The sequence below is a fragment of the Lichenostomus cassidix genome, chromosome 6 (assembly GCF_008360975.1).
Source record: "Lichenostomus cassidix isolate B80296 chromosome 6, HeHo_3.0, whole genome shotgun sequence".
NCBI classification, from domain to species: domain Eukaryota; kingdom Metazoa; phylum Chordata; class Aves; order Passeriformes; family Meliphagidae; genus Lichenostomus; species Lichenostomus cassidix.
Window position 1 is genome coordinate 4,917,666 of NC_139487.1, and position 25,875 is coordinate 4,943,540.

Genomic DNA, 25,875 nt, shown 5'->3' on the forward strand with positions numbered 1-25,875 from the left:
TTTTGAAGTGAACTGAAATCTGAAGACAGCATTCCCAGGCAGAAGAATCAATTCCTTCATGGTTTCATTTTCAGACCATCTACAATGCCTAGCAATTTATAGGGCTTAAAGGAATATTGCCCAAACTTCAAAGTAGCTGTTCTGTTCACACAGACTCATATTTAGCATTACTACCATTTACCAGGCAATTTTACCAGCAATTGTCAGCGTGGTGCACAGCAGCAGCAGATTTAGCTAAAAGGGCTTTAGAGAAACTGGTGATATTTTAAAAACATTATTTCCCCAGGATTTGTGGGGCTCCTTTCAGGGTCTGCCACATTTCCATAAACATGGGAGTCCAGCAGGATCTACACCTGTAGCAGACACAGATTTTGTCTTAGATGGTTGATGTGTTCTCTGAACTAAAAGGAGAGACTCAAAAAATCACTCTAGGGGAACCCACAGCTCATCTAAGATGGAAAAGTCATATAATGATGCTTTAGCTTGTGGAACTGACATTGTGCAGAGAAGCCTCAGAGTGCAGAATTCCAGACTGACTTCCCTTCCCCTGGAGTTTGCACAGCCAGAAAGAGCTGCTGGACCCAACAGTCCCAGGGCATGCAGAGTCAGCAGCAAAACCCACAGAATTAACAGCAAAACGCTCTGGGATTGGGATTTCCATTATAAAATAACTACAGATCCAAGACAACTCAATTGCTCTGCACTCCATGGGGGTAACTCTGCTCCATGGGTCTATTTGGAAGATGTCAGTCAAGAACATTAAGAAAAACAATTCACTCTTCAACAGTCATGGGCCTAAAGGTGATGTTTACACTGAAGAATTGGTCCATCAGTAGAATATATCTGAGCACTTTTTTTCTGCAGCAGATGGAGTCAATACATCACTGCATCAGGATGGAAATGCAAATACACACATCACATGCCCTAAATACATACATCACATGCCCTGAAGGGTTAAACTCTGCCCACTGTCCTAGGAAAAATTATTAAGATCCCAAAGATGCAGCAAAGCAATACACAAAGGCTTCTAAGCTGTCTTCTTTCAGAAAATAAATCCAACTCCTTTTAATAAAGAAGGGGAGAGCAACATAAAATACCAACCAAGCCCCTTTGGAGACATTGATGTAAATGCAAAGAAGAAAATCAGTCTGATTTAGTTTAAAATAATGTTAACACAAGAGAGATGTCGATGCAAATTCCAGATGCAAATATTGCATTGATTTTAAGTGTTGTGAGAGGAGAAAGGAATGAGGAAATGAGATATTTTTAACAATTGGTGTAGCTAACTCAGATCAAAATCGTGATGCCACAAGTTGCTGATCTCAGGAAAAACTCCCCTGAGACAAACCACAGGTTCTGTCATGGCTTGTAAAAATGCTTTAAAATACATTCTCATTATCTGAATAAATAAAACTACATTAGAAATAATTGTTCAGTTTGTTTCTATGACATTCTTTTCTTTTAAAAAATGAGTTCACAGAAGAAATAAGGAGGATGACAGCATCTGGAGACACCCCAGATCCCTCCTCACACCTGATTCCCTCCAGACAGGTGATTTTGGTGAGCTGAGAAACTTGTCTGTACAGAGCAAACCAATTACCAAGCTGAAAGGCATAAGGTGAGGAACTGTAAACAAGAATCTGATCTAAAGCACCCCAAATAAATTATTCATTAAAAGCTGTAATTGCTTTTGTGAGTGTTTTCTGAAATTTAAACTACCCCAGGAGGATCTCCAGCTTCTCGAGTTTTAGTGGATGCTTTGCTAAGCACACAATAAATGCCTTTTTTACGTTAAGCAGTTTTTGGACTGAAGAAAAACCCCTCAACTTAAGTGACATCAAATTAGAAAACTGCAAAACAACCATTGCAATGGCCTTTGTAAGAATCAGAGAAAATGATCCATCCCTCTGTCTGCAATGCTTTTCTCTTGCAGTGATTACTGTACATTTCCCAAATGCAAACACAGACTATTCATCACTGGAATTGCTCAGCAGCCTACTGAGGGATTCCAGCAGCTAGGGCTACTGGTGAATGTTTTCAGTTTCACACTGTTCAAAGGCTGAAATATTTATCTTTCTTGAAGGAAAAAATATGATACCAAATGAGTGCATAAATTTTAATGCTGAAGTTCAATTCAAAGAGCATTTTATAGAAGTACAATTCCCAAAGAAAATTATGAGCTTATTATCACAAAATAATTTTTTTTAAACAAGTGGGACAGTCAATCACCTTCCCTTTGGCTTGGCTTTATTAATTTCTTTTCACAGAGAAAGACAGTTCAGCAGAAGCAACATGAAAAGCACATCACAAAATACAAATGCATGCTGGGACTTGGGAAATAAAAAAGAGATGTTGGAGACAGAGACATGTTAGAACAAAAACAGACCTATATTATCTGATAAGTAAGAGTATTATTCATTAGATTGTTTTTGCATCACTGTCACAGTGAATTCCTGTGAACCCTTTTGGGTTTTTTTTGGTGATGTATTTTTTAATATGCCTTTCAAGATACCTTGTTTAACCTGAAACACCTAAAGTTGTCTCAGGGTGCATCTCGTTGCCACCAAAAAATGAGAACTAAGTTTTCATTTGTTCAGTTCATGATGCTTTTTACAAAAAGTCCTAAAAGTTCCTAGAAGAACCTGTTCCGCAGCCTACTTTTCCATTTCTGTGGATAGAAACCTTGAACAAATCCCCCCTCTCTGAGAACACAGTAAAGGGAAGATTAAACCAGCTCAGATCCCGGAATAACTTTTAAGAATTTCCCTTTTTAAACACAATATCTGGGCACAAGCTTTAGATCATTTCCTCTCCAGCTCTAATACCAATTACAGCCACGTGGCCATTATGAGATACCTAAAACCAAATAATCCTCACCAAGAGCAATTTCTGATTTTCCAGTTCAACCCTGGAATAAATCAAGTCCCATCCATTGGGATCAGGGTCACTCCTTGCCTCCTGCTTTGCCATCATCCTGGATAAGATCACATCCTGCTCAACACTCCTCATTCCTCACCCTGCTGAGGATTTGCATCCCTCATTCAGGGATGTGCATGCAATTTCAAATTGTGTGAAGGAAATTGGCCCAAGCTACAGATTAGCATATAAAATACAGGCAGAAGACAGGCTGAAGAGGATCTCCATGGATGGAGATTTTTTGCAGTGGGGGATCAGAATGCTTCTGCCAAACTCATGGTCAGCAGTGTCAAGGAGTTTGCTGGATTATTGCAGTTTTAGTACTGCAAATAATCCCCCTGAACACTTCAAAAGAAATCAGGAAAACCCAGGACTTAGCCCAGCCTGAGCAGGAATGGTTATATAGAACATCACTGCTTCTCTTTTCATGCTGTGAGACACAGCAGGAATAAGAAAATGTTATTTATTCCTGCAACAATGCAAAATGCAAAAAGCAATGAAGCCTCATCTATCCACCATCTGCAAGAAGAACTCGTTGTTGTGGGTTTCATGTAGAGAAGCATAGTTGGGAGACAAGGAATGCAAAGGATTTGGAGCCTCCTTCAACCAAATAGAACACAGGGAGAGTGGCTGCACAGGGAAATTACACTGGCACCAAATTCAGTGGCTCCAAACTTGTCAAAAACCCCTTGAGAGAAACTTTTAAATCAGTCTCTTGAGAAAATCAGGGACTGGAAAAGTTGGGCACCTTCATTTCCAGTCCAGCCCAGAATGAAGTTTGCTACCTGAAGAGGACAAAACTGGAGTTGCTCTCCATTCTGGAGTGTGCAGTAGATCTGGGATTAATCTCTTTAATCATGCGAAGAAAAAAGAGAAAATGTATTAGCACATACTACCATTTAAAAAAAAAAAAAGTGTTAAATAGCCAAAGTTGTTCAGGTAGGATAAATCCCAGTGAAAAACACCTTTTGTTTTTGGTTTTTTTGTTGTGGTTTTTTTTGTTGTTGTTGTTTGTTTTTTGTGTGAGGTTTTTTTGTTTTGTTTTTGGGGTTTTTTTTGGGGGGGTGTTTTTTGAATACAGGAAAAAAGGAAAGTCTTTTGGAGGCATACACGTAATCTAAACCTCAAACAGACTAGAAAGAGTTGATTCATTATTAGGGCTGGAAAACTAAACTTTAAGGAGTTCATTTCACAAGCTCCTCATGAATTCCAACAGCCCTTGTTGTTGTTAGTTCACTGGTAATTATGTCAGAAAAGAGACATTAAACATAACCATTCCTGAGTAGACTCAGAGTTTGAGTTAAGAAGCCAATAAACCTCACAGGAGATTTTTTTTCTTGAATATCTAAAACATCCATTTCATATTTCCCTGGATTCTTTTATAAAAGGATGAAATATTTGAGTGAGACAGTGCCATGGAGCTGTTAATTAAGAGATTTGTCTTGAAAATAGGGGAGTAGCAGCAATTACTGCCAAAAACCTGTGGCTTGAAGCTCATTTGTTACTTAAAATGTTCATTTTCAAGTGAAGGAAATATGATTATCCTCCATGAAATTGCTAGCTAAAGACAATTAACAGTTCAAATTTAGATACCCAACCATAATTACAAGTACTGAGGTAATATTTTATATAAATTATCACAGGATAGCAAACATTTCTATTGAAATTCAATAATTTCTTCACTCTGAAGCACATAAATCACTTTAATCTTTCAAACAAATGGATGTCCTTTAACATGCAAAAATATTTTCATTCTTACAACCAACCAATTTGAATTATTTAATGGAAAAGGGGGAGGAGGAGCTACCTGTCCTTTCCCTCTAATTACATAATATTTCCCAGTCACCTTTTTCTTTGTAGTGGCACAGCAAGAAACACCACAAATTCATTAAATTAGTGCTTCATCAAGCAAATCTGGTGTGAGCATGAACTGATTAATATCACCAGAGAAGGGAACTCCTTGGGGGTGACACAGCAGTAATTCTCTCTACAGAGACAAACACTGAGTGGAGAGTCAATTGTCAAGAGATAGAGACAACAAAATATTCCCAACCAGCAAAGGTGCTGAGATGTTGGCAGAACTGCAGAAGAGTCTTCACCTGGCTAAGAGGACAATTCCTACCCAGTCTGCTGTCGCTGACTTTAGAACTAATTCAGAGAAGCAAAAAAACCCCCAGAGATTTCTCTCTTCTCCCAAAACCAAGGAGGGGACTGGACAGAAACCTAATTTAAGAATAATCTTGGCAATGTTTTCTGCCCAAAAAGGCAGAGTTGAGCTGGCAGGAATGGGACAATCCAAACAAATGCAGACACTGCTCTGGGAGCAGCTACAGGACTGTAATTGTCAGAGGTAAATTCACGTTTCCAAGGAATGCCAGAGAACAATACATGGAGTCAAGGCCAGATCCATGAATAGTTATATCCAAATTATTCTCCTGCTCCTCATATTTAACTCCTCCACACAAACTTGCTGATTTCAGGCAATGATGGAATGAAGGAAGACAGAGCAGGGAACATGGAGAATAGAATTGAAAAGAACAGAATACTTGAGCTGGAAGGGACCAAACATTACCATCCAGTCCAACTTCCTGACCACAGCAGGGCTGACCAAAAGTTAAAACAAATTATTAATGGCACTGGCCAAATGCCTCCTAAACACTGCCAGGCTTGGGAAACACTTCCCACCTCTCTGGGAAGCTTATTGCAGTGTTTGAGCAACCTCTTGGGAAAGACATTCTGCTAAAACAGGGTCTGAAGCTGCCCTGGCCCAGCTTTGAATCATCCCCACATGTCCTGTCACTGGATCCCAGGGTGAAGAGGTCAGCAAATAATGGCTAATAAAATGAAGAATAAAAGAGCTCATCGTATGATAGAGAACTTCTTGCACAATGGAACTAACGATGTTTTAAATATTTAGTGATATTTCAATGGTTTTTAAATAAGATTTAATATTATAACTCAGCAGTCATATTAAATCATATTCAGTCCCAAGTGTCTGTGGAAATGCTGTTGTACCATAAACATCATTCTGACTTCTATTTTCTGATTAATTCTCTCAGTAAAATCATCCAAAGATTTCTTTCGTCCCTCCCCACCTCCTTTCCAGTGATTTTTTTAAAAGAATTCCCATGCTATTATCCACTGGCAGTTTCATCCACAAATACAACTTGCATTGCCTTTCAACATGATCAGAACTCCCCAACAGAGTCATTCTCCAAAATTTTCTGGTTCCTTAAAAAAAATATAGGAACCTGACTGACAGACTTCTAAATGCACTCTCTTATTTCGGTTTGAAACAAAGAAAAACTGAAAGTCTCAAGAAAAAACCACCAGACCAATCAGTTGATTTCAACAAAGCAGTATTAGTTTTAAAAAGCATTTTGCATAAATATTTTTCATGGAGGTTGTTTGATTAAACACTGATGTCATTATTTGCTCAGTCCCCTGCAGAAGGAAGGGGAAAAAAATTACCTACTTATTTACCTTATATTACCTTTCTATTGTAGAACTGACAGCATTAGCAAAATCCAAATAAGACTTTCTGCAGGTGCTTTTTTTTTCCCTTTCTGGCATAAATAATATACTTGATTTCCTGCATTTATCTCATAGCTTTTATCTCAAGAGCCTTTTAATATCCCCTTGCTTTCAAGAGACCTAAATTAATGTTTTCAGAAAACGTTCTGACTGAGATTCCTGCCGTTTGATAAATCAGTCAGGCATCTCGAAAGAAAGGTGCCTGGCATTTTAACTTTATCATTCAATTTCAAGGTTTTTATTGAGTTATTTTTCTTTACTTATAGCAGAACTGTAATTGGTACTCCTGGTTTAATTTAAATAATTCTGGATTGACTCAGAGTTATTTGCATTAGAAGAAGATCTCAGGTGAGTCAGGTCCAGCACTCTTGCTGCTCAGAGGGGTTTAGAGTGTGCAGGTAGGATTTTGAGATTTATCCCAACTCATTCTTCTAGGGTGGAAAAGACCAACTTATAAAGGTTTAAAACTCTGTAGAGTTTTAAAGTCCTCACGGAAACAGAATGGTTGGGTTTACTCCCAAATAGCCCCAATAGAGTAGAACACTCTCCTAAATATTCTGATTTATTCTGCAAAACCACACCATGTGCTGCAATGCCAGTTTCAAAGAATCCCAATATTTGCCAGTGCTGCAGTGAGAACTCTTCCTGAAAGATGGTCAGAAAGTGATGTGCCAGAGCTTCCTCTGAGCTAACATTCCATTTCCAACCCAGACTGGTGCTTTCTGACCCTTGTCACTGCAGAGAAGAGCTGTCACTGCAGTGCACAGATGGAAATTGATCTTTAGATCTCTGCTGTGACTCCAAGTCCTTTGAGCTGCCAAGGTCAGGCAGAAGAACAATGGTCTTCACTTTGGGCAGAGCTGAGGTCCAAAGCATCACAACAGAGTCTCCTGCAGGATGTGAAATTAGGATTTCACCTTAACCTTAGCTCACAAATCTTGTCTAAAAAGCTGAAGTTAGGCAAGAGGAGAGGAAGAATTAGACTGAAAGGTAATTAAGCTTCTTTCCTGCACAGATGAAAGCAAACTTAACAGAAATGATAACCAAGAAACAGCAGCAGCTGCTGGGAAAACTGGTTTGTTGGAGCTAAGATCAGAGATTTACTTACACTTGCAGCTCACTTTTTTTAACTTCAGCTTTTTCCATATTTACCATGTTTTCTGTAAGTGTACACTATGGCTCTAAAGACAAAGAAAATAATTTTCTTCTTCTCTTCTCAAAGGCCATTATTTTCTCAAATGTATCAAGAGAATTTCATTCATCAAGAAGGTAATTAAAAGACGTATGACAATACAAGTAGTTTTTTTTTGTCCCCACAAGCTCAGATTGCCTTCTTTATATCAGATTTCTGATTAAATTCTCTGATTTCTTCAGCTACATCCAACAGGAATTGCTACAAACCTCTTTCAGCCAACATAATCAAAACAAAACTCCCACACAAGAAATGAAAGTTCTTGCACAGCTCAATGTGAACTTTCATTCTGTAAATATAAAATTGAGATGCTACCACAAAATACTTTCTTCAAAACTCTATTTTCTCCTTGCAAAAAGAAATCTCTAGACTCAATGAAGATTTATTAAAAAAAAAGATCAATGGCACAATTTAGCCAAAAGTCAACTTTTCAAACTAATTTAAGTAACTAAATTGCAGCTACAAAAATAAAAATCACGTGTTTTATTTATTTTGCTGCTAATTCAGCATTTTTATACAGGAAATGTTAATTTTTAATTGATTTTACTCCCAAAAATCCATCCAATCCAAGATGAAATTGTGAGTTCAATTACCTCTTCAGCCACTATGTTAAAAGGATTAATTTTTAGCTAGTTTGGCTTCCAGTCAGTTGATGGGATCTTTCTCTCAGGCATCAGTAACCAGCAGGAATCTCCTAAAGTCCAACACAGGGAAATGCAAATTCCTGTGTTATGGGAAGAACATCCCAACTCGTCTGAGTTGTGACCAGAGCAAGGTGAAGAGACAACTGGCACCAATTGAAGCACAGAAAATTGCATTTAAACATAACAAACAACATTTTCAGCTCGTGGAATCTCCAGATTAAATGACACTCAAAATTCCACTTGAAAAGGTCTTTTGGAACCTCCTGACCCTGCTTTGAGCAGTGGTTGAAACTGCACCATTCCCAGAGGCACCTTCGTCCTCAAAGTTCTGTGAACCAAACTGCAAACTGATATAAACCAGACCAGCAAGTCTCTATTATTCAATTATTCATTTATTCACAGCAGACACATCAATTTCAAGATGTCTCTGTAGGAATTCATGGGTTTGATCTTCCCCTGACCACAACACTCAGCAGCACAAGAAGCTCCAAGGAGGTTAAATTCACCTCTCACCAAGGCACTATTTTTCCTTCAGCACAAAGGTACCAAAACCAGCTTCATGCAACTTCCCCTAATCTAATTCCTCAGCTGAAAAACACTTCAATAGTTCTGGCCAATTCAGAAATAACACATTTAAAAATAGTCACTAAATAAAGCTGAAGCCAAAACTGGCAACTGCAATCTGCTTGCAAATGTTTTGAGCAGGAATAAGAGCCTGAAGGGAGTTATAGCATGAAGAATTAATCCAAGAAAGCAAACAGGGTCAAGAATCTGGCATTATATTCACAGAGGATTTTTGGTGTTTCTAAATAAATTGTGCTGTGTTACTATTATTTACCCATCCTTGCTTGTACAAAGACTCCATTACTACAGTCACAGCAGCATATGGAATAGCTGTCTAGGATTTTAGTTTTTCTTTTAAGCCAAACAGCCCATTTTACTGAACAATATTTGAAGCAAGCCTGTATTGCTGATTTGCTGCTCAGTGTTCTGATAAGTAACCTATGAACATAAACATTTAAGATCTAACCATGAAGTTGTCCTGGTTTTGGCAATGTCAAGACTCACTCATTAAATTAAATAAGCATATAAAAACACACACTACTTTTGCAGAACTTTTGTTTAATGTTGTTGGCCTGTCCTCATTTATACAGGTGAAATCTGGGACAAAGATTCAGTTAGAATGCAATGGATCAGGTCTTTGTTCATCTGACTTAGAGCTCTGCATCCAAAACTTGGTATTGAACAACTTGGAAAGATGATCTGGGTTTGTGTTTTAAGCCAGAATTAATTTCAGATAGCAACTGGAAAAAGACTAGGACAAAAAACAACCCATAATATTTGGTAGAAGTATTTCAAATTTGTGCCATTACCATGGAATTTTCCCTTTTATTTCCTCCTCCTTACAGCACCTGTGATGTAGCAACATCACAGCTCCTTTACTGCTCGTATTCTCCTGCTCTCCTCTGCTGAGCTCTTTAGAGGTCCCAGGGCATTGCAACACTTGTGAGCTGCAGCTCATGATCCCTACATGCTTTCAGAACTGTGAGCTCTCACATGGAAAACATGTTCACTATTCCTGTCACCTTAATTAAACATGCCCTTGACATATGGCCCTCTGCTTACAAGGAAAATCAGTGTTCCTTGTGCATGAAAAAAACCCTGGTGGCTTCTAGGCTGAACATGTTCCCTGAAGAAATTTAGATATGTTCTCCAAACAAAGATATTTACCCAATTATGGCAATTATAACCAATTATAGCTAATTGCAATTAAAGATTAAAACAGGGTCTAGAAAGCTGACATTCTCCCTCATGACCCCATGGTAATAATACAAATTGTGAATTCTGTCACCAGAATAAGCTCAGACCTCCCAGTCCACACAAATACCAGGCAATCAAATGCTCACTGCTTGCAGTCTGTGTAAAGAGTGGCACTTTGTGAAATCTTCCTTAAGCTGGCAAATGCATAAAGCTAATCAAAGCAACAAAGAACTGTTAATTATGTGACCCCTACTGATTTCCATTTTTAATTACTGAATATCTGACCTACCTGGAATTGCTCCACTGGATATAAACCTGGAATTACAAGCATTTCTTTCCCATGCACATTGATTTTTAGATCAATAACACCCCAAACTCATAAGCTGATATTTTGTTGGTGGAGAGATCTTGTCAGCCTGACACAAATGTCAAAATGATACAGGAGATAAAAAGGAAGAAATCAATTACAAAAAGCTTTCTATCCATCCCAGTAGTACAATGTATGCCTGCAAATTAAGTGATATTGCCAGGTCCCAGCTGTGCACGTGGCTTGTCCAATTAGCTGTTCTGTGTTTCTTCACCCTAATTTTCCTCTTACATGGGTTGCACTCAATTAAATGCTCTTTATCCATACATCAGATTTCTCATCAATTGATATGCTGGGTAATCATTTCCCATTAATTCCCCAAAATAAAAATTTTCCCCAAAATAAAAATTTTCCACTGATTTCTGTATAATTTCTCCTGTTTGTTTCATTAAATACACTCAACCATTCTGTCTGTACACCCATCCATTTGCTGGTTCATTTTTGTTCTGCTGCTTGCTGTTGCTGTTTCCATCTTGTTGCAAGGAGAAAAAAAATACAACTTGAGAGGTCTCCAAGATAAGTCTTCAGAAGGCACACAGGAAGGACACAGGCAGGAAAAATGCTGCATTTATCATCTTCATAAACAGCACTTTTGGTGAGGTGTGGGCGTGGAGAAGCTGCATGGTATTGTCACAGGTGGTGGCTTTAAAGTAGCATAAAATTGCCAATGGATTATAAAACCATGGAAATGCTTAATATGGAAAAAGCAAACTTATATTTTGGAAGTATTTTGGCTGTCAGAATAGCAGCATTTGTGTGACTCTCAGAGGAACACCTCTGAGCTACACACCAATTTCTATTCCCTCAGACAAGATATCCTGGCAGCACACTGGAAAGGAAGCAAAATGGGCTCCAAACAATCCAGAAAGTCCAGAGATTTCTCTGATCCAACAGAGCACTGAAGTCACTCTTTGGCTTCACAAAACAGCCTGTGCTCCTCACATTTTTCTCCTTTGTATGACAGGCACTTCTTGGCCCAAGGTGGTGAAGCCAAGGAAATCATCTGTGCTCCAATAAAGGAAAACTCTCCTTCATAGCACAAGTTGGATGAGAGTGCTCACAGGTTGTTCACAACGTTTTGATGGAGTAAGCAAGGTCAGGCCAGGCCATCTGGGAGTGGCAGTGCTGTCACACATCCCTGCATTCCATCCTTACAGCTCCCCATCTGCAGCACCACAGAGTTTCTCCTTAAAGACCTCATCTTGCATGGATGAGGTTTTGGATTCTGGTGGGACAAAGCTTGTGATTGACAGCTTATCCCAGAAATGCCTTGAGAAAAGCTGTTTTGAAGATGGAAATGGCCCTTGACTGGAGCCTCTAATCCCTCTTTATGAGCTGCCTGGCAGCTTTTAGTTGTGATTTATTTTCCTCACGAGTTCAAGTGAAGTAGGAAATAACAAACTGTAGTACTTGTAACCATCACACCAAGAGAGGTACTATAGTTTATGTCAACTTTCATCCTCCATTTCTGCAGTCATGAAAACAGAAAAAACCCCCCACAAACACTAACAGAAACACCCCCCCTTTATTTTTTTTTTTTTTGGTGCTGTTTCATGAATTTCACAACACACAGAGAAAGGATGACAGGAATCTGAAGAATGGAACTCTTGTCACTTTACCTCGTAACAATCTTGTGCTGAAGGAAGGGAGAAAGGTGCCAAGAAAAAATTTTGGGCTGAGTTTATGTGAGGAAAGTTTGCAAAAACCTACACATTAAGAAGACAGGAAGAACAGCTTTTAAAAACTGAGCTAAGAAAATGAAGAACTATAGCAAAATTTGCAAACATGAATTATTATATCCCAAACATCCTCACTGCTTCAGAGGTCTAGGAAAGTAGTATAATTGTCTGCTTCCCATAATGCTTTTTTGGTTTTCACTCTTTATTCTGCTGGGAATGGAGTAACAGCAAGAAACTAAATTTGTGATCAGAACTCCAAACTATTCTTGATAAAACTGACAATTCTGGTTATCAAGATAATTTTGCTGCAGAGAAGGAGTAAGGGTTAGCATTGTATGATTGTCAAATTAAATGCTTTCCTTCTCCATTATGAGACTAAAATATCTCTGGATTTTTAAGGCTTGTCAGAGACTTAGATATTATAACATCAGGCTTCAAACAGCTAAGGAGTTCAAGCAGCTGCAGAATTGCCTCACTCTAACATACACTTACCAACTGATAAAAATTACTGAATATATAATATCTTTTCCTTCTTATCACATTTTAATAAAAGGCTTTGTAGTGGGAAATACAGTCAACTCAGCCCCACGCTAATCTTATGCCAGTGATGGAGAAAGCTGCTCTAGTAATTTTGATCTAAATTCTCTGGGACATCATTCTGTTCCAATAAATGTGGTGTGAGCTGCACCACTCAGTCCTTGCACAACCAGTGCCAGGTAAAAGTAAAACCCCAGGATTCTTTCTGTGGCTGCCCCACTGGCTGAGAACTGAGGCTTATAACAAACCCACAAATGTCTACTACTCTCTTATTCATTTCTGGGACTCAAACAAGAAAAAGAGAGCAAGATCAGCTCACAATGTCATTCATCTCACCATTCAGCTTGTTAGCAATATATACTTCTGCGCAATTAGGTAATTTGAAGTTACTTTGGAAAAAAAAAATCAATAGATGCAACTTACTGATACTCAGTTGGCAGTTCTTAGAAGCAACAGCTGAAGGCAACAAACAATATTGGCCAAAAAAAAAACCCCAAAAAAGCTCACAGTAATCAAGTTATTTTACAGATGAAAAGAAGTTTTATTAGACATGACGTAAAACACACTAGAGGTCATCTCTTCAAGACAGAGAAAGGAACTTTTGTAAACATCTCAGTTAATATAATGAACTAAATCAGATCGAGAAATTCTCAAAAAGCCACCTAAACATCTGTCAGGACACAGCACAAGCTGGGAGTGTCTGATCAAACCATCAGATCTAGATTGAGGATCATCTCCAAGCCAAAAGAAAAGTGATTTTACTGTCCTACTTCATACTCCAGTGGAATATAAAAAAATAGATATTTACTCTATAGACAAAGGTCTGCATTGGGGAACAGCTGCCCCTCAGAATCACAGCTCTGCTTCACTCTACTGGCAGTCCTGCTATGACTCTGAATGAACTCAGGTGGTTCCCAAGATGAGGAAGGGTCACAGGCTCACAACTTTATTTCCAGAAGGAAATTTATGACTTTCTGAAAGTGAAAAACTCAGGCTCCTGCAGCAAAAATCAGGTTCACCATCCAGCAGAAAATTATTACCTCCAAACCACAGAAAGGACAGCTTTTTACAAAAGAGGCACCGTGTTTAAATGAACTTACAGGAAGAGTGGATGCTTGGGAAGCTTTTTCTGCCTTCAGAGACCAGGTCAGGATCACCTGTGCAGTGCATTTCAGAGTTCATTACTCCATCTGGAAAGCAGCGGTAAAAGAAATCGGGACGCGGTCTACAAGAAACACCATGGATAGTAAAAATACAAAAGCTGTAGTAACAAAGAAACCTCAAAGTGATTATTACATTCACTGCTTATGACATACATGCAGGTTACTCCTGCCTCGAAGTGATCAGCCTTGCACAGAATTAGTGTAATGACATCCAAATTTTCCCAGCTCTTGGCAGCACACCCAGCTCAGGACATCCTAAAATAAATCACCAACATCTCAAGCCAGCCCTGATGCTGAGTGCTTCAAGCAAACCTCTGAGTTTCTTCTGACCCTGCTGGGTTTGACTGGTGTCATACTGATGCTGAGCTAATAAACCATGTGGAGAAGCAAGGAGAATGATCACAGATTCAGAGAATATTCACAGCAAAATACTTGGCTCGGAGTGCAGGGAAAAGGGGTTATGTCTGTCTAAAGAAGAGGGTGTATTCTTAATTATTTTAAAGGTGATCTTCAAATAAAAGGGCCAAGTGTCATTGCTGCCAGGGCATCAGTCCTGCAGCAGAGAGTATTCATCAGAAACCAAACACAGCTTCCTCCATGCTGCAAAATATCCCATCAACAAAAGCGGCACTGGACTCTGTCAAATAGTGCATGAATTCAAGTTGAATGTGTATTTTTCACCTGAAATTATTCAAACTTCTGATAAAGAGACAAAAGGTACAGAAAAGCATATTTTTCAGGGAGTTTTGTTGGCTAGATTTATCTGAACCCTTCATTCAAAATGTTGCTCCCCTAAAGAAATGCTCTACCCAGGAGTCTATTTATTTTTTAGCTCTCAGGTTTGTCTTGCCATGGATGTCACCTGGAAACAGATGATGCTCCCCACAAAGTGCAGGCCCTGGGTGACACAGAGGCTCAGCTGATCCCTGTTGAATCAGACAAGGAGTCTTGCCATCCAAACTCCCCCATGCTGTGACTCTTCCCTTGCTGCCAATTTAATGAACTGATTGCAGCTCTGCCACCATTCCTTCCCAGCCCCTCACTGCCTGGATGTGCCAGGGAGTCAGAGAAATGGGACAGGGATTGCTGCCACCGTGGGATGTCACAGGATGGAGTTGTCCAACACCTGCACCAGGCAAAGGACAGCTCCACAGGGCTCCTTTGCTGCTCTGGAGCAGCAGCTCTCTGTTTATTGAGATGTGTTGTCAATCTGTCTCCATTTCTACCAGCAGTTAAAGACATCATTTACAGCATGACAGGACTTACCTTCCCACTATTAATTTAATAGTATTTGTGCAGACACCGTTCAGGGCTAGAGCCAAGGAAACAGCTACAAAACAGAAGGAACAAACAGAACAACAATAACCTAAACACCAAGCAATAAATTGCAGCATTACAGAGATTGATTTACAGACTGAAACCTGAATGATCTTTCTTTTCAGCCTACTGTTTTTCCCATTAGCCTGACTAAGGACAGACCCCAGAGCACTGTAAGAATCATGACTTACTTTGTTCTTATTTCCCTACACAAAGCCAGTTTTCCTGCCATGCCAATTGCACAGGCATAAGTCAACAGATGGAAAAAAAAATTGAGAATAAAGTACTGTGGGTTTGCAATTTTTTAGGTTTTTAATTTACTAGATTAAACTCTCACACTCTGTGGGTCAAGCAGAATTGGTATAGACCAATATGTAAGATATATATATATGCAGACACATACACATATGTGTATATATTATATATATGTATTTATGTGTGTGTGATGCAATTAAACAGTTCACTTTCAGACTGAAGAATTTCTTTTTGGCTAAAACTAGAATTGGATGACTTTATTTATTTATCTTTCAAAATGATTTGGATGTTTTGACTAAAAATGTCAAAGTTTTCCCCTTCCATTTGCTCCCATGATTAACCATTTTTTTCTAATAAAATTGGAGAATAAGCAGGAACTGTCATGCTGGGTAAGACTTAATAATCTTTTCTATTTGTGCTTGCATGCCAAGTCCCTAGACTTTCCAAAGAACCTCATCTCAAGCCTGTGGAGATCTTTGCCTTCATTTCAGTGGCACTTGGATCCTGCACATACACACATTTTCGATTAAAACTGATTTAATTTTGCAGTCCACAGCGTGGCTCCCTGTTGCAAAACAGAAGCCAATGAATTTTATTTCCCATCAGACAAAAAAAAAAAATTATCAGGCAAATGTCTGATTTCCAGCAGAACATTTACAGTAATATAACTTTGCTTATGACAGCCACATGAGCTATTTTCTCACTGGGCTGCTGCCCCAAATGCTGCACTTCAGCAGCATTCATCCTGTCTCCATAAAACCTTTGCCTGAGGATATTCCAGACCATAAAATTCTGTTATAGGATCTATTTTTTAAAGTTGAAAAAAAAAAAAGTGGGACCTTCATCGAAGCAAAAAGGGTTTTCTCAGAATATAACAATAGCTGCCAGCAAAAATAAAAGAGAAAGTCAATCCTAGAGACACCCATACTGTTAAAAAAACTCTTCCTCTTTCAACACCTGGGTTCACAGTGACCACTCTATCCCATGCTCTGCTTTTCCCCTCCATTGCTTTGTCTCAGTTTTTTATGGGAATTTCATGGGGAAATTTTCCACAAAGTCAAATGCAGATGACCAGCAATGTCACAGCACTCCATTCCCCTTTTTTAAAAAAAACAGGAGATGTAGAGAGATCTGCTTTTGAAGCCAGGCAGTCAAATTTAGTCTTTTTGTTGAGCTCTGTCTTGATTGTTCATTGTACACCTGACTGAGCTTTGCCTTCACTGCTGCAAATTCCTTACAGTGGCAATCCAAGCATCAAATGACAGTGTCAGTGTAGGATGGTAAAAAATTCTGTTTGCTCTCCTGTTGTTTCCTGTAAGAAGGATTCGTATTGCCCATCTAAAGGCATGTAATGCAGCCAAAGAGATTTAGGCACTTCCAGGGGAAGGGCTAAGGGCACCTAAATTAGCTCCTTTTTCCTCCAGGTGCACTAAATCCTCTTCTTTCTATTAATGGCTATATGAGAGGCAAAGAATTTTCTCATCCTTTTAACCTTTTCTCTCTTCTTTGCATCAGGCTTGAAGAAATCCACCTTTTGGGGTACTCCTGGTCATTCTTTATGAACATTCTGTGCCAGAATCTCATCAAATCAGCCAAGGCCCATCACACCTAATGAACTTTCACATCACCAGATACTGAATCTTATTAGTGTACATAAATAAGCCACAAGAAGTTCCACACTTGTGGCACAAACTGAACAGAACATCAGGGTTGGTGTTTCCTTAAAGTCTGGGTAGCAAGAGGAATACTGGGGAAGCTGGAAAGTTTTCTCCTAGACATTACAGAGGGAATCACAACTGAAGGCAAAACAGATGGGAAAAAAAATTAATGTCTTTTAGAACAAAAAAGGTGAGAGTAAGTGATGGAGAATCTGACCCTAAATTCTCTTCCTTCTTGCACAACAGAAAGTGAGGCTCAGAACTGACTGTGTGTGTTTTTTGAATGAAGAGTTATTTCCCCTGAATGGGCTTGTCAGTAAAATATCACTGTAAGACATTTCAGAACTTACAGCAAATGACTGGCAGCAGTCAAAACACACAAGTTTCACACTTGTGTTAGAGCAGCTGGAGAAAGAATAAACTATGGGAATGAAGCCTTGTCTAAAAAAATGTTTCCAATTACACAGTGACATTTCCATCCTATCTAGCTAAGGTAAGGCTCAGTATTGCTTTGCTTTTATTATGTAAGGGAAAATAAATTAACATGTGAATTAGCCAGAAAAACAGAATTTCAGAGTTATGCCCATTTCAAACATAAGGCCAGCAAAAACATTTGCAGTTCTTAGTGCTTCACAGCATCCCTTGCCAGTGAAAGTGCTTTAATCAATATTGGTCTCTGGCAATATCTCTGTGAAAAGGATCTGGGCATGTATCACTGGAAGATTTCAAGAGATAGACACTGCCAGAATTAGCTGGAACAGCTTAAGACTTACCCTCCCCATTGTCCTCTGCTCGGATTTTCTGCCTACAAGTGTAATTAGACCTCACCCACAGCACAGCCATTACTGCTCACAGCCCAGGATTAAGTGCACATCTAATTCTATTGGCAGTTTAAGATGAAACAACAGCTTTTAATTAGAAAAACTGAGCCAAGAGCAGGGATTTTGCAATGGGTAACAGTAAATTCCAGGAGAAGATCAGAAGAAACAATGAGATGAATCATTTCCTACACTAAGCAGCTGAGTCCCACGGGATTTTCCAGTCAAAGCTTTAATTTAGAATAGCTGCAAGTGTAAATAAGAGGTAAGTAATAGATTGGGTGTGACAGAAAAATACACATCTGAGCAGCCTCTCAGATGGACTTGTCTTTGCTGATCCAATTGCAGCCCTTGCTGGCTAGATTTTGGAATTAAGGCACAGAATTTGTGCATCCAGAAACACACACAGACCCAAAGGTTTGTTTGAGATGCACTGAAAACTGCTGTAATGGACTGTAATGGAGACAGGTTTTCTTCAAGGTTTGCTCACACTACACCTGGAATCAATCTCTGAGAGCTAGCACACATTTTTCCCCCTTGAAGTATGGCATACATTACCTAAGAAAGCCTCTTTAATTTCCGTCTTGTCTGTTCTGCGGATTATTTTCACCACAAAAATGACTGCGAGCGGCGTGAGGAACGAAATTGCCTGTGAGAGATAACAAATACCATGGGTGAGAGCATCCATTCCTTCTCAGTCCAGCTGATTAATAATTAGCTCCAGCCAGCTCCATTTAAACTGAAAGGCTGAATGATCTTTATCAAACTCCTGACCTTAAGCCAAGTGGGATGATTTGTCTTTGCAACTCCGGGGTGATGAGCCCATTAATATTCCAATATAGCCCTCGGGTATAATTGATTTGTAATTGCCCTGAGCTGCATTTAAAATGTCAGCTAACCCCTTGAAAAAGTAACAGTCCATAAGGTCCACAAAACTCCTGCACTGATCCATGCAGGTTTTGCACACTTTTTTCAGTGTGCATTGCTGCAGAAGGCAGCACAGCCAGGCTGAGCTCTCAGCCAGACCCTTCTCAACAGGACAGACTGCAGCACCAACTTCCTGACGTTCTAAAATCCCCTTTATCCTACTTTTTGTTTTCAACTGCCATCCTAGAATGGATGGGTAAGATTGTGTCTTCAGGATCCTTTCATTTACAAGTGTCTGGATGCAGAGCAAGCTGCTTCATTTTGCTCCAAACCAGAAAAACAACATCTGAGCATCTCCCAGTTTAGTCACTGGTTCAACAGAATATTCTTGAATTGTCAGTGCTGGAGGACAGGAATCCTCCTACAAGGAACCTGAAATGGCATCTGTGCTTCAGTGCACAATCTTGATTTCATGAACAGCACCTCTATAATCACAGAGCAATCTGGGCCAGGATGATTCCCTGGGAATTTTATCCCAAAAGCTTCCTAGTGCATGCAGTGTCTGCCTGGGGCAGGCTGTCCTCCCAGAGCAGGTGCTCATTGTTTTTTCTCCAGGGACACAAGTCAGTTTGTCCCAAGCACTGTGCCAGGGGGGTTTTCATTAGAAGATTCCCATGGAAACTCTGAGTTTGTTCTCAGTTTATCCTTCCATCGCCTCTTCTGCCTCAGACCTTCAACTGCAGAGCTAAAAGGCAATTTGTAGGCCAGGTAGTCCAGTTATGCCTCTTGCTGGTTGCAGTCTAAGTCAACCAATTCCTCCCTGGAACCTACAAACCTCTTCACAACCACATTTTGTCAAAAAAAAAAAAAAAAAAATCAGAGTCCTTCAAAATAATGTATTCTTTTAAACAAAAGGAAAACAATTGGTTGTGGTTTGGTTTTTGTTTGGTTTTTTTTTTTTTAAACAAAGCAAAAATTAAACTGCAAATGGCACAAGGGGTGTCAGGTCTTAAACAAGATTATGCTTCCTTTACTGAGGCTAAACAGTGCCTTACTTCTTCAATAGCCCCACTGACACAAAAAACAGACCAGACAGATTTATAATGACAAAAGACGTTTTATCAATCTTCTTTTTATCTCACAGGTGAATCCCAGCTCTCACTTCATCATTTGACAATATTTGAGTAGGAAACAGCACAAGACTGCACCAGATTTGTTATTTTGGCTGTGCATCTTGTACCAGATTGCCCTCACCTGCATCTGCAAAATATTATCTAACTCAGTGAACCACAAGGATTAAACCAGTCTGGAGTCTGTTCCCCTTTTCTACATTTAGGAAGGCAGGCATTGAGATTTGTGCAAAAAGAGGTGTCATTTCCACTTAAAATCTCACTCTGTCTGTGTGAGATTCAAGTTTGGGTGCCAATGCCACATTACTGCTCCAAAAATATTCACTTCTCTCTATCCTCATCAACAGTTTAATTTCTGCTTTCAGAAACAGAGTGTGGAAAAAAAAATTAAAAAAAAAAAAAAGTTAAAGCAAATCCTAGAATTTCATTCTTAAAAATAAGGATTGCTACCAAGAAAAAAAAAAAGAAAAATATCTGCATTCCAGTACTGAAGAACATGTAGAAATATAGCCAAGGCTGACAGGCTTATAGTAGTGGTTTAATGGAGTTAGAAATCTTTTGAATGAGCAGGAGCAGCAGAAATTATCCACAAAGAATAGCATTCAAGTGGCAGCTTGTTCCAAACCACTTCCCAATCAATCTTCAGAAATCTGGTAAACTGCAGATTTCCTCATATTTCACAAGCATATGAATTGGTGGTGAATTGGCCTTCCTTGCACAAAAGCATTAGCTGGAAGGTGCTTTTTATTCTGCAGCAAAATGTGCACACAGAGAGATTTTGGCTTGTGACAAACTCCTTTTTATTTATTTTGCAAAAAGATTCTGCACAACTCATATCTAAAACAGATTTGGCAACCTCCTAATGATCAATACTCTCCCCAGATGCATCTCAGCAATGTTTCCTTTTCCAACAGTGAAATATTCCAGCATTTCCTGGCTTTTGTGAAAAAATGGACGAGATCCCTGCCATTTATTATTCATCCTGGCAAGGCAGAGATGTGCTGAATTTGTGGGGAATTCCATACATTTCCATGCATCCAAGGGAAGCTGACACCTGCACTTTCCAAGACAAGGAATATCCCTGATAAACATAAAGAATCAAGCTCAGGTCTTTCCAGTTTTTGCCACCCATGCACAAGTCAGCTTTGCCTAATTTGCATGTGCATTCACAACATTGCTCTTGAATTCAAGTTTCTCATAGCAAATGAAACAATCCAGCAATTCATTAAAGTCTTAGAGATTGCTGTCTGGTGAGCCATAGCCATATGTTCCAATAGCTGGGAAATTCTTCACATAATGAAAGCTTGTGATCAATGCTAGAGTTGGATTTTTCTTCTTTAAATCCAGGCTTTCAGCCTCTGTCTTAGAAGATACATGTTCACCTCATATACATGGAGCACCTTTAAGTTGTTCCTTACTGAATTAAAGATTTTTCGTAACTGAAGGACTACACCTTCATTTAAAAAAAAAAAAAGCTGAAGAAAAATTACATAACTGATTTGCATTTATTCTGAATTCAAGTTTGAAAAGAAAATTCCTGGCCTTACTGAAGGCTCAGGCAAAAGCCAGACTTTGAGGCAGCTTTTCAAAAGGCTGACCTACTTCTTTCAACATTCTGAGCTACACCCATAATTTCTCAGCATTTCTGTAGTGGTCTTACTGCACTCTTATATATAATGATTATTATGATTGTTAATCATTCCCAGTGAAATCAAAACTCTGAAGTTTGATAACCAGATTCAGCCAGCCAGCCTGCATGTGAGCTGGGCAGAGCCAGAAGAGCAGTGACAGCAGGGCAGCTCTGTGATATATTTAGTGTTGGCAGAAGCTAAAACAAAGGTTTTGCCTTTGGGGGAAAAAAAAAGATTATTCAGAGTCAAGTATCTCAGTGCCTAACATGCCTCAGACAAATTGGATTTCAAAATTTAAGCACTTAACCTTATGAGAGCATGGCAAGGTTTTGTCAGGTCACCCAACCAGCTAATTGAAAAAGCTTCTCTCCTCATTTCTCTCACGTCCCTCTAAGCTAACACTACTTTCAATCTGAAACTGGAAAATCAACATTCATAAATTCAGCCATCTGATAACTCTGCTTTTTAAAAGCTTCCCACAATTTGCTACATTTTTCCCATTTTGGACAACTGCGTTTTGGAAAAAAAAATTGCCTTTAGAATTAAAGGAGCTTCCTCTACCTGTGCAATATTTCCTATTGCAGATCAGATGAAAGTGCACTCAGTTTTCATCCACCAAGTGGCCCATGAGCCTTTAGTACTTACAAACATGAGACGTGTGGGGATGTTGTCTGATTGCACCAAAGGGTTTTTGTACAGCCAGATCTCCTCTGGCTGGATCACCCGCTGGAATGGATCCAAAAATTCCGTAAAACTGGAAACAAATGAAAAATACAAAATTTTCACAAATTGAAGTGATGGCCAAAACCCCCCAGAAGAGTTGTGCTGGTTTAGAACTTCCCCCAGATTTGGCTATGCTATGGCATGCATGAATTATCCTTATTAATAAATTGCTACGTTGCTATGCTATCTCACTGCTTTTGGGTAATGCAGACTTTATAAATACACCCTTCAGAAAATGGTTTTGAAAAGTCTCCACCTTTAAAGTTGTTCTACAACTTTATAAAAGTCCCATACCCACTACTGTGGAGAATAAATTGTCTTTTTTTTTTTTCCCTTCTTTTTTATTTTGTGGGGAAAGTGTGCAAAAAACACCATGAGATTAAATAAACCATGTAGCAAGTCTTTTACCCTGAAGAAGTTATATAACAAATATAAAATGTCTTTCAAATGTCGAGATTCAGACTTTGAAGCATGACAGCTGTATTTGCAGGATCACAAACAAAGAGAAAGAGAAAGAAGCAGCCCAGAAAATCTCTTCTACTGGTAGTAAAAAGAGATAACTTTAAAGAACATCTCCAGAAGCAACTCACTCCTAAAACAGGATGGGCTGTCAAGCTTAAGAAGAATCTAGGTCTACCAGAAATGTCTCATTCTACCAAAACAGTTTTAATTTCATTTGCCAATTAGCTCTCTTAAAGAGCAAACCAAAACAAAACCCCAAACAAACAAATTAAAGCCCCCAATGGTTCTATAATTATGTTATTTCGAAATTAAGAGCATCAAGATAAAATGCTGAGGTCACATTGTTCTGTAGCGAGTAATTTGTGTGGGTATCTTGAAATAAAAAGCAGGAATTGTGATCTTTGACTATAGTAGGAAGAGCCAAAGGCTTTTCATGGCTACCTAAATTGTCTCACTTCATTTAAACCATACTTCTTTTTCCACAGAGTCCTTCACTGCTCTTTACCTTTTCTTGGCTTTGAATTAATATCAGACTTCCTGGGAAGTTTGGCCTTTGCTTTACATTGTTCATTTCAGGTCTGGTTTATTAGGATTTAGGGAATGGCTGATGGGAGAAGACACAGGGACAAGTTTTCTGCAGATTGGTCTCACCTAATAAACCCACAGAGCCAGAACTCAGAGGTGTAGCAGCCCAAAGCTGCTTTTGACTGTGAATTTTCCAAAGCCAAGGGCTTTAAACCTCTCCAAACCCAGCAGCAGTCACATTGGCTGACTTTGCAAAGAGAAAAAGCCCAAAGCAATTTGTACAGCAGAATAAAATTAAACCATACCCACACATGCTACCCTCCCCAGGGAAAACAAGTCTCAAACTGAGCCAGGTCAGCAATTTCCTAAACAAGAGCAAGCCACTGCCACTGCCCATGGAAGGGGTTGGAACCTGGTGATTTTTAGAGGTTTCTTTCAACCTAAACCACTCTCTGACTCCCTTTACCTGAGCACACTCAGACTGCCTCTGGACAGAACATTCAAAAGAGTCCAAATGACTTTCCTTTCCTTTCCTTTCCTTTCCTTTCCTTTCCTTTCCTTTCCTTTCCTTTCCTTTCCTCTCCTTTCTTTTCTTTTCCTTTCCTTTCCTTTCCTTTCCTTTCCTTTCCTTTCCTTTCCTTTCCTTTCCTTTCCTTTCCTTTCCTTTCCTTTCCTTTCCTTTCCCCTTTCCTTTCCCCTTTCCTTTCCTTTCCTTTCCTTTCCTTTCCTTTCCTTTCCTTTCCTTTCCTTTCCTTTCCTTTCCTTTCCTTTCCCCTTTTATTTTTTTCCCTTCCTTTCCCCTTTCCTTTCATTTTTCCTTTCCTTTTCCCTTTCTCCTTTCCTTTCCTTTTTCCTTTCTCCTTTCCTTTTTCCTTTCCTTTTCTTTGTCCTTTCCTTTCTGATTTCCTTTCCTTTCTTTTTTCCCTTTTCTTTCATCTTTCCTTCCCAACAAAATTTAAGGACCAAAAAAGGTCAAACACATTCTTGTCACTTGTAGCAATTTTTATGTCTCCTTTACTGGTCCACATGAACAACAAGATTATTCTGGAAGCTTAAGAATTCTGGTGTTGGAAGGAAAATATTTACTGTTATATTCAGCATTTCAAACCCAGAGTCTGAGCCTGCTCTCCCGAGAAGGTGGACTTCAGAAGTGTCAAAACAATTTGTTCCACTGTTTTTAAAATGAAAACGTAAAGCTTTTATAAGTTTAAAAGGCAATGGCTTGTGCAAGACATGAAAGTGGGAAGCATCTCTAAAGAAGAACATTTCCAGGTAATATATCACCAATAGGAAAAATGCATTTTACAGTTTTTAACTAGAAAAATAAAGGTCAAATCCCAGACAATGTAAGCAGGTTTGGTTCCAAATTTCAACTGAGAGTCCTAAAGAATATTATTTAAAGTATTTCTGGTAACTGTAGAGAGCAAACAACACACAAAAATTTGTGCTTCGAGGTGATCAAGACATATCTGTGCACCAGTGCACTTTTGGAAAAATTGTCACATTAGATCAGAAATTTAATTAATTTGATGTTAAGACATCTGACATTATGAACAAATGCCAACAGAGTTAAAGGTTTGGGGCTCTTCTTGATCTTTTGTTTGCTGTCCCCTCATGATGTAAGAAAGCTAAAATTACAGTTTTTTAAATGTGAGAAATTAAAAAAAATAATCAAACTCGTGATTCTCACAGGAAACATATGACACTGCAAATATGTTAATAAATTAAATAAATTAAAGATTAATTAAAGATTTAATTAAATAATATTTAATTAATTAATAACAAAAATAATAAAATAATAAATTTAATAAATTAAAGATTTAATTCCTTTAAGAGCAAAATAAGATGTCCTTAAGAGATGAAAATACAGTAAATAACATATTTAGTATGTGATTTCAGGTAGGACTGATTTTCTGATTAATATATACTCATCTGTACTCATATAAAGAATGAGTAATTTCAATAAATCTATCAATAACAGTAATCATTATTATTTTATATAACAGCAGCAGTTTTGTATCCACTATATATTAAATCTGATTGTCTTCATTTATTTCTTTGACTTGTGTTCTGATAGCTTCCAAAAACGGTGTTCAAATATAATGCAACAATGAAAAAAAGAAGAAAAAAGTTTTCTGACACCAGGTGAAATAATTTCAAAATCACTATTGAAGGAGGAAAAAAAAATAACTGCAGAAGGCAGCAGATGTCTGTGTGAACAATACAGAAATAGAAAGTAAACAGTTAAAGGAAAGTGACTGTAAAAAAAGAAATCACTTTTTTTTTTTATCTTCCGAAAGAGCTCAACTGCTAATTAAATTTTTATGCCAAGACTCATAAGAGAACAATTCTCTTCTTTTTTGAAGCATCACCAATGGGTGAGTGGATATGAGATTTCAGTAGCTTGAAGGCAATTCCCTTTGTACTCTATTAAACAATCATGAGGACAGACTGGTTTCTAAGCCTCCTGACACTCAGTGATTTATGTTCCTTTGTCCCAACCAAAAGCACAGCCTGGCACTATTCATAAGGCAGCACCAGCTTGTTTAAAAGACAAGATGTTATTAGGAATGAATGTATAAAAAAGCTGGTTTTGATCATTTTGTGTTATGGCCCAAAGTACAACTTTAGTGATGGAGCAAATGGGCAAAAAAGCTTCCTTTGTTTTAGTACAGAAAAACTTTGTCTTAGCTTTT

General features: G+C 38.6%; 1 protein-coding gene across 4 annotated transcripts in view; it reads right to left on the bottom strand.

Moving 5' to 3' along the window:
- Window positions 1–25,875, bottom strand: part of PLPP4 (phospholipid phosphatase 4) — a 51,351-nt gene that overhangs the window by 8,212 nt on the left and 17,264 nt on the right. For all 4 annotated transcript variants that reach the window (XM_085064700.1, XM_085064699.1, XM_085064698.1 and 1 more), the window contains exons 2-5: window positions 22,115–22,223; window positions 18,400–18,490; window positions 15,060–15,123; window positions 13,731–13,855 (exon numbers count right to left, since the gene is read on the bottom strand). In XM_085064700.1, the coding sequence (XP_084920826.1) occupies window positions 13,731–13,855; window positions 15,060–15,123; window positions 18,400–18,490; window positions 22,115–22,223 (389 nt within the window). The remainder of the gene's footprint in view (window positions 1–13,730; window positions 13,856–15,059; window positions 15,124–18,399; window positions 18,491–22,114; window positions 22,224–25,875) is intronic.